The sequence below is a fragment of the Furipterus horrens genome, unplaced genomic scaffold (genome assembly GCF_987537825.1).
Source record: "Furipterus horrens unplaced genomic scaffold, mFurHor1.1.pri manual_scaffold_4, whole genome shotgun sequence".
Taxonomy (NCBI): Eukaryota; Metazoa; Chordata; class Mammalia; order Chiroptera; family Furipteridae; genus Furipterus; species Furipterus horrens.
Window position 1 is genome coordinate 203,993,158 of NW_028327174.1, and position 15,661 is coordinate 204,008,818.

General features: G+C 65.2%; 1 protein-coding gene across 1 annotated transcript; it reads right to left on the minus strand.

Moving 5' to 3' along the window:
* Nucleotides 1-202: 202 nt before the first annotated feature.
* DBH (dopamine beta-hydroxylase) lies at nt 203-14,416 on the minus strand. The gene is made up of 12 exons (XM_090276041.1): nt 14,066-14,416; nt 11,739-11,885; nt 10,351-10,608; nt 9,344-9,520; nt 8,667-8,769; nt 6,451-6,617; nt 3,766-3,909; nt 3,321-3,359; nt 2,684-2,743; nt 2,112-2,239; nt 1,563-1,722; nt 203-653 (listed from the first exon to the last, which is right to left on the minus strand). Exons 1-12 carry the CDS (start codon nt 14,414-14,416, stop codon nt 522-524), a joined length of 1,866 nt encoding a protein of 621 aa, XP_090132167.1. The 3' UTR covers nt 203-521.
* Nucleotides 14,417-15,661: the final 1,245 nt, after the last annotated feature.

The window sequence follows — 15,661 nt, forward strand, 5'->3', positions numbered from 1 at the left end:
GGCTGTCCTGCCTCTGTGGGCAGGGAAGCCACCCACGTGACGAGCAAGCCAGTCTGCAGGGACGTGTTAAGCAGCCCTCGCACTGGCACATGAGCACAAACCTGCGTCAGTGGGGCTGGGATGCGGGCGGGGGGAGGGTTGGGGGGGGGGATCTGCCCCACAGCCCGGGGTTGCTCATGTCTCCGGGGACTGGTCAGTTGCTGCTGGAGACGTGGGCAGGGATTCTGGGGCACCTGACTCTAGACCACCCAGCTCGGTCATCCTTATGCATATCAGAAGGTTTCGGAGGGGTCTTGGTCCACCCAGTCCTGGTGGGTTAACAGGGAGCTCTCATGGGACCCTCTGGGCCATGCAGAGGGGGTGCAGGGAGGCACCGGGGTCTCAGGCGAGGGGATAGTACAGCCCCTTCCTCCTGGGTGCACAGAGCTGTTTTGTGGGGGTCTTCACAGAGTGGGGGCGTGCAGAACTGGCAGGAGCCCGCACGGATGACATGGAGGGGAAGTGAGAAGATGGCCTGGCACTCAGCCCCTGTCCCCACTGATGCTGACCGAGGTGGGGCCGGCAGGGCGCTGGCCTGGGCCGGCGGGGCACCGAGAGGCGGGCTCCTCCAACCTGGAGAGGATCTTCGGCAGGGGCTGCAGGTCCCATTCACCCTGCAGGGAAGGCATCACAGGGTAAACTGAGGCTGGGGGGTGAAACGGAACGCCACCTCCCCAGCCACTTTTCCCAACGACCTCTCGGGTTCTCGTCCTCAAACTCAGCTTGTCCCAAATAAAACTCCCCTTCCCCCTCCCCCACCCCCGGTGGCTACTTGGGGGTCCTCACTGGGAGGTCATCCTGGCTCCTTCAGCCCACTGTCCACCCTCACTTCAATCTCCACCCAAAACAAGCCATCAGAAGCCCGGGGTGCAGGCTGAAGTGTTAGCCATCCCTCTCCCAGGCGGCACCTGACACCACGGCCCCCACCCTCGGCTACCTCCTGAACCAGTGGGAGCCTGTCCCTGGAGGCTGCACTGTCTCCATTAGCCACCAACCCGGCTCCCAAATGCTCCCAGGAGATCTGCCTCCGGAGCCCGCACAGCCTCCCCGCCCGGCCCGGCCGTGGGCGTCAGGGAGCCCCAGAGGGTCTCAGACGAGGGGCAAGCCAGCTCCCCGTTTCAGACTGCTTGGCTTCTCAGCTGCCCCTCCCCCTCGCTTTATTTTTAGGGTCCAGGGGAGGTGGCTGGCGCCTTGCTCACACCACCAAGATGAGTCCCGCCTGGGAGAGGGTGGCCTCCCTGCCCACGTGGGCGCTATCGGTTTCTCCCTCTGCCAGGCCGTCTGTCTGTCTGTCTGTCTGGGCCAGTCTATCACTGCCCGATTTCTCCAATGGTTTGTGTGAGCGCTTCCTGCCAGTGCCTTGGAGGGGAGCCCTGCCAGCCCCTACGGGGTCCTCTGGGGCCTGGGGCTGATGTGGGCTCAGAGGAGCCGGCACTGGGACGCGCCCCACCCGTCCAGGGCCAGGGCCGCGGTGTGACTGAGGGGCGCGGGGCGCGCCCCCAGTGCTCCGGCGGTGGGCGCACCTGGAAGCGGACGGCGGAGGACCGGTTGCAGTGCATAGAAATGGGGGCGAAGCCGTACAGGGCCTTGAGCGTGTCTCGGCTGAAGGAGTTCCAGGGCACAGAGGCAAACTGCTCAGGGACCGTGGCCTGCGGGCACGTGCAGACTTCCTCGCTGTTGAACCTGGCAGGTGGGAGGAGAGCCCAGCAGGGCACGGCTGGCACCTCCCCGCAGGCAGGGTGGGGTCCCCAGAGTGGCCCCCGGGCCACCCGCTCGCCAGCCAGCTGCCTGCACTGGGCCTCCTAAGGGGCTCTGCCGGCCCTGCCTTCCGCCCCCGATGCTAACAGGCCTCATCTCTGTGCCGCCTTGGGGGGTCCGGGGACGGTCTGCCGCGGGGCTGGGCTGAGGGCACTTCTCAGGCCAAGCCCGGCGGTGACGCCTGCCACAGGCCCCCCGGGAGGCGTGCGCGCTCCACTCTCAGAACCAGCCTGGCTCCCTGTGCCGACTCTCCTGCTGCGCCCCAGGGGTGGGGGCGGGGGCGTGCAACGCTGGGCGCGCCGCAGAGCCGTCACCTGTTCACCAGGTGGAAGTACTTCTGCAGGTAGCCGGGCTCCACGGCACTCTTGCACAGCTCCAGCTGCGTCCGGGGGTAGTAGTGCACGTAGTTGACGCACATCTCCTCCCGGATGCCGAAGCCGCCCTGCAGGGTGGAGAAGGGCGGCGGCTCAGACGCTGCTGCGCTCGGCGTCTCCGCTTGGGCCATGTGTGCGTGTGCACGTGTGTGCACCTGTGTCCATATGTGCATGTGTGCGTGTGAGAGCATGTGTGCCTGTGTACGTGTGCGCACATGTGCATGTGTACGTGTGTGCATGCATGTGTGAGAGCATATGCCCACGTGCATGTGCATATGTACATGTGTGTGCGTGCGTGCATTCATTCAGGCAGGCCGTCAGTCACCCCCCAGTGCCTGGGGGGGCCTCTGCCTCTGTCCAGCCAACTGTGTGCGGAATGCGTGAGGCGGGGCACCCTACGCTCTAGGTGAGGAAACGGGCGTCCCCCTGAAAGTGCGCACAGTCCCGAGTCAGAAGCCCCAGGCCGCACGCGCTCCCGGCGCGGGCGGCAGGGAGAAGTCAGGCGGACTTACCACGGTGGCCAGCTTCCTGTCTCCCGTGTTGTAGGTACAGGAGGTGATAAGCACATCTCCCTGTGAAGCCAGGAGACACCCGTCAGCCCCCGCCCACCTGGGAGCACAGGTGCTCTGGGCCCGTCCCCAGGTGTGAGCGAGCCGCAGCACCTGTGGGCATCCGTCCATTACCGAGGAGTCCAGCAGTGGCTCCTGGCCCCACACGTGAGGGTCACAAGCTGAGTGTCCCCGGGGACTGAGGGCGCGTCAGCTTCCGTGGCCCCTCAGCACACAGGCCGCTGGCCGGGTGGTGGTCGTGCAGGCTGGCTGGCCCTCCATGAAGCTGGGCAAGTCCCCTGTGGCCTGGGGCCCCCCTTCCACGTGGTCTGAAGCCCCACTGGGGACTGTCACACTCTCATCTCTCACTAAAGCTCCTGGGCTTTGTGGCTGGCTGATCAGGTGCAAAGACGCACGGCACCTGAGTGTTGTCTGGCCCTGACCGCTCCCCTCGATTCTCACCACGGGACAGCCTGGGCCTGCCCTGCAGGGACATGGGAGAAACCTGTGCATGGCCTCCCACCCCCCATTGCTGTCTGTCTCTCCCCACGGGGACCGCACTCTGGCCTTCCCGCCTCTCCAACCCTCGCTGGGTACTGACCGGGTGGACAGACACGATCTTCTTCAACATGCGGATCTCCTGGGTGGGCAGAGCAGAGGGCGGAGGGGAGGGCACTTCAGAGAGTTGCAGACCCGGCTCCAGCCCCCTCCCCAGCCCTCTGGGGGTGGAAGTCTGTCCCAGCCCCTTGGGGGAGCCAGGCTGGCTACGTTTGGCTTCTGCCAGGAGGGACTGGAACAAGAAGGTGGGTCCCAAGACAGGTGTGACCACTGGGCTGCCTGGGTCCCCTAGGTCCTGTGATCGGCCACGCACCAGAGTCCACCACAAGTCCACCTCTTAGAGTAAAGCCCCAGGGAAAGGGCCGGCCACTGTGCATCCACCAGGTGTCTGGGCCTCGGCTGGGACAGGGACCCCGGGACAGGGTTGTTTTGTGGCTGTTGGCAGGGAGAAGGTCAGGCAGGCCCAGGCAGGGCAGGCGGGTCCCCACCTGGAAGTGGGGGCTGTAGTGGTCGTCCCGGTTCACAATGGCCCTCTCTCGGCCGTCCCGGGCCAACACGGTGACCACCTTTCTCCCCGTCAGGTGTGTGTGGAGCTGAGAGGCAAAGATGTGTATCCCGGAGGGAGGCAGGGCCTGCGGGTCAGGGGCGCAGGGTCAGGGCCTGACCCCGTGGGGGACCCCGACCTCTGCCCTCCACTGGCTGCCAATACTGAACGCAGGCCTCAGGGCAGCGAGGCTGCGTCTGCTTCCCCAGGATGTTTGCGTTCCCGGCCTCGCCGCTCTCCCCATCAGTTAAATCCCTATCAGCGGAACTCCAGGAGGGAATAAGCCGCCCTAAGAGCGACGTCCCTGCGGGAACAGCCCGGCCAGAGCCCCAGGGGTCAGTTCGGGGCGGACGGCGCCCCCTCGGTCCTCTCTCCAGCCCCGACGGCCAACGGCTCACTCTGCGTTCGCTCCGCAGACCATAGACGCGGGGCCGGGGCCGTGCCAGGGGCTGCCCGTGAGCACTGTGTCGCCTTCTTGCCAGGTGGCTCGCGCCTGGTGGATGGCGTCCCTGAGGGGCTGGCGGCCCGTCCAGTGCTGCCTCTCCCTGGTCTGCAGGCTCCACCTGCACGGTGGCCGGCGGCCTTCCCCAGCCCACACGGGCGCCTTCCGTCCCAGCCGCGCCCATTGGAGCCGCTGGCGGCTGCACACAGGAGCCCGGCCGGCCCTCCCCGCCAGGCGCCTCACTTCACCACTCAGCATGAGGGAACTTTCCAGACGACGGATGTCCCTCCAACCTGCTGTTAACTGTTCCGACGGGACGCGTCCTAGAACGGTTCACACGCTTCCAGCGTCCTCCCACGACCCAGTCCCCCTGCCTGCGTGCCGCTGTGTGCTCCGCTGTCCAGCCTGCACTGCCGGCGGCTCGGGGACACCTCGTGCCGGTGTCCTGCCCCGGTTGACCGACTGCGGGCTTTCTGAAAGTTGTCTGATGTCCTCTCTGGGGCTTCTGTCCTGGCCTGCACCAGTGACGATCCCTGCCCTGGTCATTATCTGTAGCTCTTGGCCCCCCAGGAGGTCACGCACCAGCCCCAGGACCTGGCCTTGGAGCCGTCCGCCTGACAGAGGGTGTCACTGATGGGAGCCCTGGGGACGCAGGAGCACGTGGCAGACACTGGGTGCAGTGATGACACCTCGCTCCTGGTCTCCTGCAGGAGCACACGTGTCCTGCAAGGCTGACAGCTGTCACTCTTCAGCTTGGGGACACTGCTTGCCTAACGGTCCAAGGACTTGGAAGCTCAGGGAGCCCACGAGATGAACTGATTTCAATGCACCCGCTCCCCGGAAGCACAAACACACTGTCAGCACTCCCTGCGGTCTGCCGGGGCGGCAGGACTTTGTGGGCAGACCGGCCGGTCCCGCCGCTGCCGGCACGGAGACCCGGCTGGCCTGTCTCCTCGTCAGTGAAGCGGGACGTGGACACATGTCCGCAGGCCACACTGAGCAGCACAGGCCGGCACGGGAGGAAGTGTTTGCAACATTCACAGCAGCCCACGAAATATCCACGCAACAACAAGAACTAGACCCAACAGTAAGACAGACGGACAGCCCAGCAGAGAAGCCGGGCAGAGGTGATGAGCGGATATGGACGGAAGGGTCCCTGCGCACGGCCGAGAGCCGGGAGAGCCACACTGAGCAGCAGGGAAAAGCTTTCCCCCACGTGACGGAGAAAATCCTCCAAGTACCAACAGTATCGAAAACACGGTGGGTGGGTCGGTCTGAGGAGGCCCCCCCCCCCATGCCGGATGGGCAGCAGAATGGGAATGGCGCTGTGGGCACGTGGGAGATTGATTCAGGGTGAAGCTGACGTCCTCAGTGTGGAGCAGTGGGTGTCTAGGAACGTCCTTGAGTCCACGTCCCCCCTGCACCCGGCAGCCTTGTTCCCAGCAGCATCAGGGAGCAGCATCCCGGACACTGACCCCGGGGTCAGCTCAGCACAGGTTGGGACTGGGGGGGGGGGGGCAAGCAGGCACCCAAGGTGCAGGATTGGGGGGCCACGCTCACTCCTCTGGGAGCTGGGTCCCCCCAGTCTTTGCTCTAGGTCTCAGGGCCGACCCGCCTCCGCCCAGGCTCTTGCTCGGGTCTGGGCACTGGGGTCCCCGGCATTCTGTGCTCCGGGCAGCTCGCAGCCTCAGTGGGCCGGCCCCGGTGACGTCCACAGGGGAAACCGGGCCGTGCCACACGGGGCATCGGGTGAAAGGCCAGTCACAGGACGCACGCTCACTATTCAGTTTGTTTCTGAACGCCCCGCCGGTGAGGGCGTGAAGTACGAAGGAGAGGAGGCTGGAAGGACACAGACTGGCCCCCTCGGGGAGGAGGGAGGGAGGGAGCCCTGGCCGGGGCCCCCGTCGCAGCGGCACTGCCTGTGGTCTCCGTGGTGATGGCGCGTCCGGCTGCTCGTGGGATAGACGCCTGTGTTCAGGGCGGCGCTGGAGGGCCCGGCCCGCGGTGCGAGCAGCAGGCAGCCGGCGGTTGCCGGAGCGGGCGGTGCCGCGCTCACCCGGCTGCCCGCAGGGAGCTCCTTTGCACGCAGGGGCCACGGCCACCAAGCCTCCTCCCTGGTCACCCCTGCAGGGCCTCGGCAGGGGGACCGGGGCGGCGCCAGGCCCAGCGCCGCTCAGCCCCACTCACCAGCTGGGTGCACTTGTCCGTGCAGTAGCCGGTGAGCATGAAGGCCGCCTCCTGCGGGGGGATCGCCATCACCGGCGTGTACACCAGGCCCAGCTCCATGATGCCCGCGTCGAAGCGCCGCAGGGTGGCCGTGTAGTACAGGCGGATGCCCGAGGAGTCGCGCCGGCCTGGGGGTGGGGGCGGAGGTGAGCGGAGGCCTCTGCCCCCCGCCTGCCCCTGGCACCTGACCCAGCGGCCCTCAGGCAGGAGGCGAGGGACGGCCACCCCGCCCCCGCGCTGTGCGCCTCCGTCCCCACACCTGCACCAGGACACGGCAACTCCCTCTACCATGCAACACCCACGTGGGAAGAGAGAGCCGCTGTCTCTGCGGAAACTGAGCGGAAGGCGTGGCGAAGGCAGGTAACGGAAGCCGCACTGCCGAGTCAGGCGCAGTGAGATGCCTGCAGCGGGTCTGGGGAGCTTGAGACCCCACCCACCCACCCAGCCCGGCGGCTGTGCAAGGGCCTTGGGGCTCCTCCTCCACGGCCGAGGGGACCAGAGCTGGACCCAGTCTGCGGGTGGCCTGCCGGGGCGGTCTGAGCAGAGGAGGCCGTGGAACTCCATCTGCAGGCCCAACCCTCACAGAGGTCTTGGCCCCTTGTCAGCGTGGGGAGGTGGAGGGCACCTGTCTGTGGAAGTGGACGAAGGACTCAGGGTGCCTCCTTCCTGAGGCTGCCCCCCTTGTTCCTGGGACCGCAGTCCTGAGGGATGGAGGCACCCCCAGGGCGCTGACAGACTGCCCATCTTAGGGCAAACCAGGGCAGGCACATGCCCAACCGGAGCAGGCAGCACTTTTTCAGCAGGGTGCTGGGTGCTCTCAGGCACGTCACCGCCCCTCTCTGGGCCTCTTCCTAAGGAGACCTCGGTGCCTCTCCCCACCATGGGCAGCCGCACGTGCTGGCCCCTCATGAAGGCACTCGCTGGAGGGTCCGAGAAGCTCCCTGGGCAGCCTCCCAGGAGCCATCGGAAGGGCAGGGGCAGGGCCCGCAGGGTCAGCCACGTGGCTCCCAGCAGCCTTGCTCCGGCCCGACCCCTGCCTGCAATCAGCACGTGGGGTCCTGGGCACTTCAGGGCGGAGCAGTGGGAGGGTCCCGTGGAGACTTGAGGGGACTGGGAGACGGATGGAGAGCCCAGCTAACCGAAAAATCATCGTCCCCAGTTTGCAGATGGGGAAACAGCGGCTCAGAGCCTGATCAGAGGTCCCCGCCCAAGGCCGCAGGCCTGGGAAGTGGCAGAGCTGGGATCAGAGCCCAGGGCCTGGCCAGGGGGCTTGGTGGCTCCCTGCTCACTTGCTCAGAGGTGAAGCCAAGAACACCCCCCTGCCCCCGCCATGTCCAGACTCAGCCTCGGTGTCTCCGGGCCCATTGCATCGGAGGATAATGATAAACGGGGTGATCCCATTGGTCCCCATTGAGTTGGGGACTAAATCATGAAATAACTGTGGAATTCTGATATTTACAGACACGCCTCCCGCCTCCTGTCGGTGGCTTGGCAGGAGCACACTTGCGTTCGGGCCATAAATACGGCCACATAATCAGGAAGAGACAGACCTGCCTGGCGCTCGGGTGTCTGCAGAAACCCATTTGCTTTCAGGGTTTAAATGAGCGATAAATCCTGTCCCGCGCTAAGGCCCTGGCTGACTTATGTTCCTCTCTCAGCATGCTGTGGATAATCCCACGGCAGACGTCGGTCACGCCACCAGGAGGGGCATCGCCAGCTGCTGGGGGTCACACACAACCGAAAGCCCGCCTTCATGTGTGAGTGCTACACGCGTGGGCTTTTCCAGTCTCCGTTGGCCGTGGGGGCCGAGCAAACACAGCAGGGTGACGGCCACCCACACAGGGCCACGCAGCCAGTGCCCCAGCCTGGAGCTGAAATCTGGGCCTTACTTTCTTCAGCGGCAACACGGGTGCACAGAACCCTCTACCTGCCTTTCCCAGGCGCTGTGTCCACAGCGCTGAGCCAGCCTGGCGGTGCCCTGCCCGGAGGGCCCGCTGCCGTCACAGGGCCAGACAGTGAATGAGAGACGCGCGATGGGTCACACAGGAGGCGGCTTTGGGGGGAGCCCGGAGCCGAGCAGATGCCCCGCTCCTCCCCTGACCCGACACGGCCAGGCATGGGGTCTCCACGGGGAGGACACAGGCAGGCCCCAGGGCCACAGCCCCCAGGCTCCCTACCTTGGATCCTCAGCGGGTTGTGGTAGTGGACTTCCAGGCGGAGAAACCGGGAGGATCCGGCACCCCCAAAAGCAAGGCCAGCTTCCTCTGGGTAGTAAAAGGCCTGCAGGAAGCGGGAGGGGTCAGGCGTCAGGACCACAGCCCCGACAGACAGACTGGGTGTCTGAGGGCATCCAGGATGGCAAACCCACAAAACCATCGGGGCCAGAGCTGCAGTGGGGGTGTCAGTGGGCGGCCGGAGTAGGATAATGCTCTCCCGCTGACGGGCAGCAATCGCCAGTGCCCACAGATGCTCCCCGACTCGGGTCAGGGAGTGGGGTGCCAGCGCCCCTCGGCCAGCCGGCCTCCTCTGGATGTGGAGAGAACTCGGGAAGCCGAGGGGCGCGCCCAGGGAGCTGGCCAGCCTGGGGCCACCCTGGTCATAGTCCTCCAGGCCCAGCGAGGACCTGAGATCCGTCCCACGGAGAACACAGCCCGTGGGGATTTCGCATTTTTCTAGCAAAATAACAGAGGCTGGAAAAGCCTCCGTGGCTCACGAGAGGGAGGATCGCGGGCAACGTGCAGGCAGCCGGGGAGAAGGGGGCGTGGGCCCTCTCTGGTGGCCTCCCAAACGAGAAGTGGGGGACGCAGACGTGGGGAGGGCGAGGGCCCCTCGGGAGCAGGCCGAGCGGACACACCTGGGCGCCCAGGGCCCAGGCGGCCAGCACGTGGCGACAGTAGTTGAGCCGCTCGGGCTTCATTTTGGAGTCGCAGGGCCCGCTGAACTGGGGGAAGCGCTCCACCGCCGCGGCGCACTGGAAGACCTCCATGTGGTGCACCAGGGCCTCGTTGCCCTTGGTGACGACGGGCTCGTACTGTGGGCGGGAGGGGGCGCTGAGTCTGGGGCGGGGGACTCCCGCCCGCCCACGGGCTCCCCCCCAGCAGCTCCCCTGCACGGGCCTCGGCTTGCCCATCTGTAAAATGGGAGGGTTGAGCTGGGCGATCTCTGGGGGTGCTTCTGGGACTCCAGAGTTTGAGGGCGGAGCCACCAACCTGGAACCAGGTGGAATCTCCCCGAAGCCCATGAAGAGCTACAGCAGGAATGAAATGAGGACCATTTCCTGACACAGTGGGGACAGGAAAGTAGTGTCCTTGTGTGAATGTGGCAGTGGCTGAGCCTGGGCCCAGGGCCCGGATGCCACTGGGAGCCCGGCTGGCCACTGCCTGTCGTGTGACTGGGTGCTCACACAGCCTCTCTGGGCTTCGCGTCCTCTCCTGGGGCCTGGGATGATGACACCCGGGTGCATGGGTGTGACAATGGTGATGGAGTGAGGGCCGCCCTCCCGCCCCCAGGCCAGATGGGACGTGGACTTCCAATGGCTGCTGTCATGACTGTTCTGTCTCCAGGGGGGTGTTTAGAGCACTTGAATTCTAAGTTAAGCTGCTTTTTAATGAAGGGGGAGATAGCCTGACAGACAGACAGACAGCCATTCCAGTCCCAGGAAAAGATGCGAAACTCAGGATATCAGCTGCCTTTGGCCCAAGCTGGGAAGCTGGGGTGCAGAGGCCTCAGGGGTTGGGGGGGACTGAGCGGGACGATGAGGGCAGGTGACACCTGCGGCTGCAGGAAGGCCGGGTGCCGCGGTCCCAGGGCGCATGGCCCAGCCAGGACCGCGGACAGCTCCCCAGGACGGGGGCCACGTACCATGACAATGTGGTGCCGGGAGAAGCCCTCGGGAAGCTCGGTCATGTAGCACCAGTACGTGGTCTCCTGGCCGGGGATCTGGACGTCGGGGGCGCGGATCTCCATGGTGCGCGTGTCCGCAGGCAGGGCCGGGACGGAGACGTTGGGCTTCAGCAGCTGTACCCTCTGCAGCCCCGTCCGCAGGCCCGAGGCGTTGATGGCCTCCAGCGACGGGAACGGCCGCTCCAGGATGCCGTACACCAGGTGCACGGTGCCGTCCTGCAGCGTAGACAGGGCCCGGCGCTCACCCGCTCGGTCCTGCCCACCCTCGCCGGCAGGTGCCTGATGTGCCTGACTGACACGGACCGACCGGGCTGTCCCCGGCCCCGCTGGGGTTGGCCAGCCACTGCCACGTTCACATGAGGACACTGCTTTCCTGACCCCGCCATGTCAGGAGGTTCCCATCACTGCTGAGCCGAGGCCACGGGCAGACTCCGAGGCCGCGGGCGGGGCTGGCTCCCCCCTGTGCTGCTGTGAGCGTGAGCCCAGGTCCACACGCCTGACGTGGTTTTCCGGGCACCGGTGGACATACATGTGTTTATACATATGGTGGCGGCTAATTGCTCCGTGAGTTTGTGGCCACATAAGCCTGGGAGCCCCGTGAGCTGCTCCCTGCGGACGGAGCCCCAGAGCACCAGCCCAGAGGCACGTGGGCACGGTCAGACCCTGTGACAAGGTCTCAGAGCGGGTCCCCTGCCTGCCCTTGCCTCTTCCTCAGGGCGAGGACACCTTTGTGACGCCTGCCGGCCCCCACGGGGCCACGGGCCTCGGGCACACTCTTCCCCGGCCTGGCCTCTGTCTCCTCCTCGGGCATGCCGCCAGCCCACGTCACTACCGCACCGCAGAGGTGCCACAAGAGGACGCTGTCAAAGCACACTGAAAGGTCAGTGGGATTTTGTCCCAAACGGGGGGTCTTGGAGCAGCATGAGAAGCCCACGGCGGTTCTGGGTCCGTTGGCTGTGAGCTCCTGGACAGCGCTGGTCAGCCCTCGGACCAGCCCGCTCCCCTCTGCACGTCACAGGCAGGGCAAGGGAGGCCCAGAGCACGCCAGGGTGGGGAACCGGTCTCCCGGGCTCTTCCCAGAGTTCCACCTGGAGATGGTGACCCAGGAGGAGGAAGTGTCCGGAGCAAGATCACTCGGGTCCCCGGGAGTGAGGCCAGGAGCAGGGCCCTTGCCCAGAACCACGTCCCCTTGGTGTCCTGGGGGAGGAGAGGCTGGCGGCGGAGAAGGTCTCGCAGACTGCCCGTCCCTGCCCAGCCGCCTCTGGGTCCCTGCCTGGCTTTCTGCCTGTGCTCACGGGCCCAGGGACGCTGCCCCCAGACCTGAGGGTGCTCCCCACAGCACCCACCTCGATGAGGTAATCCTGGGGGTCGCAGGTGCTGAAGGGCCTTTTGAAGAGCAGGGCCAGGCCCTCCGGGGTCTGCTCTGCCTGCAGCAGCTGGTAATCTTGCTGGGCGTCCAGGTGAACCTGTCCCTTCTGGTCAGTCCAGGCGTCCTGCAGAGGCGAGAAGGGTCTCGGAGCACCAGAGCCGGGCGAGGGCTGGAGCACAGGGCCGCTGCCCACAGCGCGGCTCCACAGGACACACCCCCAGCCCAGGGAGCCGGGGTTCCGGTTGGGGGTGCTCACGCCCCCTTTCTGTGTCTGCTCTGAAGCATCATGAACTTGTCCCGCCCCCTCTGCGACCCTGAGGCTCTCAAAGGCCTGTGGGGTCCCAGGCGGGTCAGCCTCGCAGTCCCAGACCTCAGTCTGGCTAAGTCGGCGCCGTGAGTGGAGAGAGGCCTTAGCCTAATACGGCTCTCACTGGTCCGTGGGCGGAGAGGTTGTCCGGGGGCCTGGAGCCTTGGAGGGGACACAGGGAGGGGACACAGGGAGGGGGCACAGGGAGGGGCTTGTATTGGGGGAAACGAGAGAGAAGCCACCCCGGTAGGTCAGGTGGCCCTCTGCCCCGGCGCCGCCCTGGGCTTGCAGACCCCTGGAGTGAGCTCCGCGCTACACACTGCGCCTTAGGCGTCTGGCTCCCCTCCCCCCAGTCCCTGCCTGGCTTGGAGAGGGTAAACTGAGGCCCGGGGAGGAAAAGAACCCACCGCATTCCCCCAGGATGTTAAGCAGATGGGGTCGACCCCCCTCCTCACTACCCCCAGCCTCTTCCTTCCTGCCTAGAGCCCCAGGTCCCCCGGAGGTGCCGCTGGGCGGTACCAGCCTCCCCAGCCCGCAGGCCCGTTCCCACCCAGGAGCACCACTGGGCCTCGGCCTGGGGCCTTTTTTAAAAACGCTGCTTTCCGGGCTAAGGCATGTTTTCTTCATTTCCTCGAGGAAAAAGAAACCTGCACAAGACTCTGCAGCACATTCCCCAGAGAGAAACCCCACGGCGGGGGAAACGGCCGCTCTGCCAAAGGACCGACGTGAAACGGAGGCAGAAGGGCGCTTGCGGTACTTGAGCTGGGAATGCAGAGGGCGTTTGTTGGGCAAACTGCTTCAGGAGGAAGAGCGCGTCTGACGCTTTTTTGCATCGGACTTGGCTGTGCAAGTGGCCGCGTGGGCCCCAGGGGAGTCTGGGGCTTTTGGCAGCTGGGACTCCAGGCTGGGGGTTCCTCCAGGACGGCCCGAGGGGCTGCCCCAGGCCGTGATGCCCTGAGTCCCTGAGCACCCTTGTGTGGGGGTGGGGGGCAACCCAGAGGCCGCTCCAGGCCCGTCCTACCTGGGTGGCCCCAAGTAAAGGCTGCAGCTCCTCTGGCCACGCCCGCACCTGCAAACCGGCTCAGCGGTGTCATGGGGATCACGGAGATCACACGCACCAGTCAGGTTCCAGAAACAAAGCCATCGTCAGCTGGCGTGAGCTCAGAAAAGCCCAGAGAGGCGGAGAGTGATGTTCTCCTCACCCTTCCGATGCGACACAGAGGCCGGCGGCCAGGCCGGCCGCCCGGGTGCCCCCACCGAATGGCACAAGAGCCCCTCTGCCCACAGATCAAGCACCTTCTAACTTAGGAGAAATGTAGCCTTCCTAGGTGTTTCTGGGGAGAGCTGGGGTTTGTGCTCAGACGCTGGTGGCCAGGCCCATCTGGGCAGGCGGGGGAGGCAGGGTGAGGGTGGCTCAGGGCATGTTCTGGGCCACCACCCAGGACCCCCTTTCAATTCGTTGAGGTCCCCAAAGGTGCTCTCGTTGGAAACGGAACTCTCCTCTTTCTCCACCCTTTACAGCAAGAACGGGGTGCATTTTGAAGGCAAAGAGTCAAGAGCTGAGCTTCTTGGGTTTGTTCCACGCTTGGGGGGTCAGCACCCCTGCTCCGTTCACCTGCGTGTGCAAACTAGACCTGCCAGTGTCGCACGCCAGGCACCATGCTCAGTCACATGTGACCGTGAGGCCCGCGGGAGGGAGTGGGCATCCTGGCCGTTGCTTGTGCAGGTGGGGGATGCGGGGCCTGCATCCCCGGGAGCCGGAGGGGGATCGTATGCGTCTGTGGGCATGTGTCCTTCCTGTGCTCCTCGCCCACACGGGGTCCTGTTTTTGGGGGTGCAGGCGAGGACTGTGGAAGGCATCTATTTCTGATCTTGTCTTCAGATTGGCATCCCCAGGACACCCAAGCTCGGGACACAGGGTTAAGAAAGGTAAGCGTAGGGGAAAGAACAGATAGGGGGCAGGGGCGGTATACGCTCGGGGTGGAGGAAAGACTTACCCCAAAATAGGCCTTGTCCCCATTAGTCCAGAGCACAACCAGGTCGGCCCCCTCCAGCTCACCACGGTCTGACATCCCGAACAGGACCCCGGCCTTGAGCTCCCGCACCAGGAGCCGGAAGTGGACCACCTCCTGCACGTAGCTGACGTTCCAGGAAAGCTCCAGGGTGCCCTCAGGGTCCAGGGGGATGTGGTAGGGCCAGGGGCTCTCGGGGGGCACCGAGCCCTGCAGCGCGGCCACCAGGATGACCAGGAAGACGGCCACCGCGGTGCCGTACATGGAGGCGGCCTCGCGCGCGCTGGGGCTGGGCACCTGCATGGTGGGGTGAGCTCGGCCGCCCCACCTGGCCATTTATGTCCTGGCCCACGGCGGGGCGGGCCCAGGCTGCAGCAGTAATTGCATTTGTCTGGTGGAGAATTGAATTGTCCTGGCGACCCTCCCTCCCACTGGCTTGCGCCCCAGGCCAAACACCTTGCCTGCCCAGCTCTCCTAATTGGCACTAATGGCGCATGGACCTCATCAGCGGGGATTGAAGCAGACTGGCTGAGCGTGTCCCCCCGGAACTGTCTTGGGAGAGCAGTCAGAAAGCGGCTCCTCCTTGCTGCAGCCAGAAAGCCTGTCAGACGCCCCCCAGGCAGGCGCTGGGCTGACCACCAGGTGGGCTGGCCCGTCCTGTCCCCCTGCAGCTGATGGGTAGGTCCCGTGCCGCCCCATTCGTGGATGAGCACACTGAGACCCCAAGGTGACCAGGGAGCAAGGAGACCCCGCTGCTGTGGGCCTGGCCCCGTGAGCCATCTCTACAGCGCTGGAGGGTGGACCAGCTTCCGACTAAAAATAAAAGACACTCCCCAAATAGGCCCTGTGTTTAGACACTCTCTGCATGGCCTGCTGTTCCTCCGTCCCCCACAGCCTCCAGCTGGCGCCGGGGCTGCTCCAGAAGGAGCTCATGCAGTGTCGGGGGCGGGAGATGGCAGGGTGTGTTTCTGGGCAGCAGACGTGGTGATGTTTTGCTGAGGGGTAACATGTAGGGCACCTGGCTGGTGGGGGACAGATTGCGGGAAGGGGTGTGAGTGACAGGCTTACTTCCCTGCCTCCAAAGCTCCCAAACCCTTGACATCCTCTAGCCGAGAGTGGATCTAGTCTGAATTGGAACCCTCCCAGGCCAGGTGGCCCATGCACGGTTTCTCCACACACCACCGGGCCATCCCGCAGACCCACCGGGTCTCACAGCCCTGAGAGCCTCGAGTGTCAGTTTCACCGCCTCACTCCTTCTCAGTGAGAGTGGACGCAGCATGTGCTGCCACTTCCAGGAAGTTCTCCGTGATTGCCTCCTGCTCTGAACTCAGCCCCCTGACTTCAGGCACCTTCCTTCCTTCCTTTTTTCCTCCCTCCCTCCCTTCCTCCCTTCCTTTCTTCCTTCTTTCCTTCTTTTCTTCCTTCCTCTCTCTCCCCTCCATTCTTTCCCTCCTTCTTCCTCCTCCTGTTCTCCTCTCTTTGGAGAAACCAAGAACCCAACCATAGGAACACACTGATGTCACCGGCTGGTCCTCAAATACTTACAAAGATGGACTGTGAGTAGGCAGCACCAGCTCTGGA

What these genes read in the sequence shown, in the direction of transcription:
- DBH (XM_090276041.1), bottom strand. Translation starts at nt 14,416, where the DNA reads ATGGCCAGGTGGGGCGGCCGAGCTCACCCCACCATGCAGGTGCCCAGC. An exon ending in CCCAGGATTACCTCATCGAG is followed by an intron (nt 10,609 to 11,738) that starts GTGGGTGCTGTG and finishes TCTACGCTGCAG; the next exon opens with GACGGCACCGTGCACCTGGT. An exon ending in CAACCCGCTGAGGATCCAAG is followed by an intron (nt 6,618 to 8,666) that starts GTAGGGAGCCTG and finishes CCCCACCCCCAG; the next exon opens with GCCGGCGCGACTCCTCGGGC.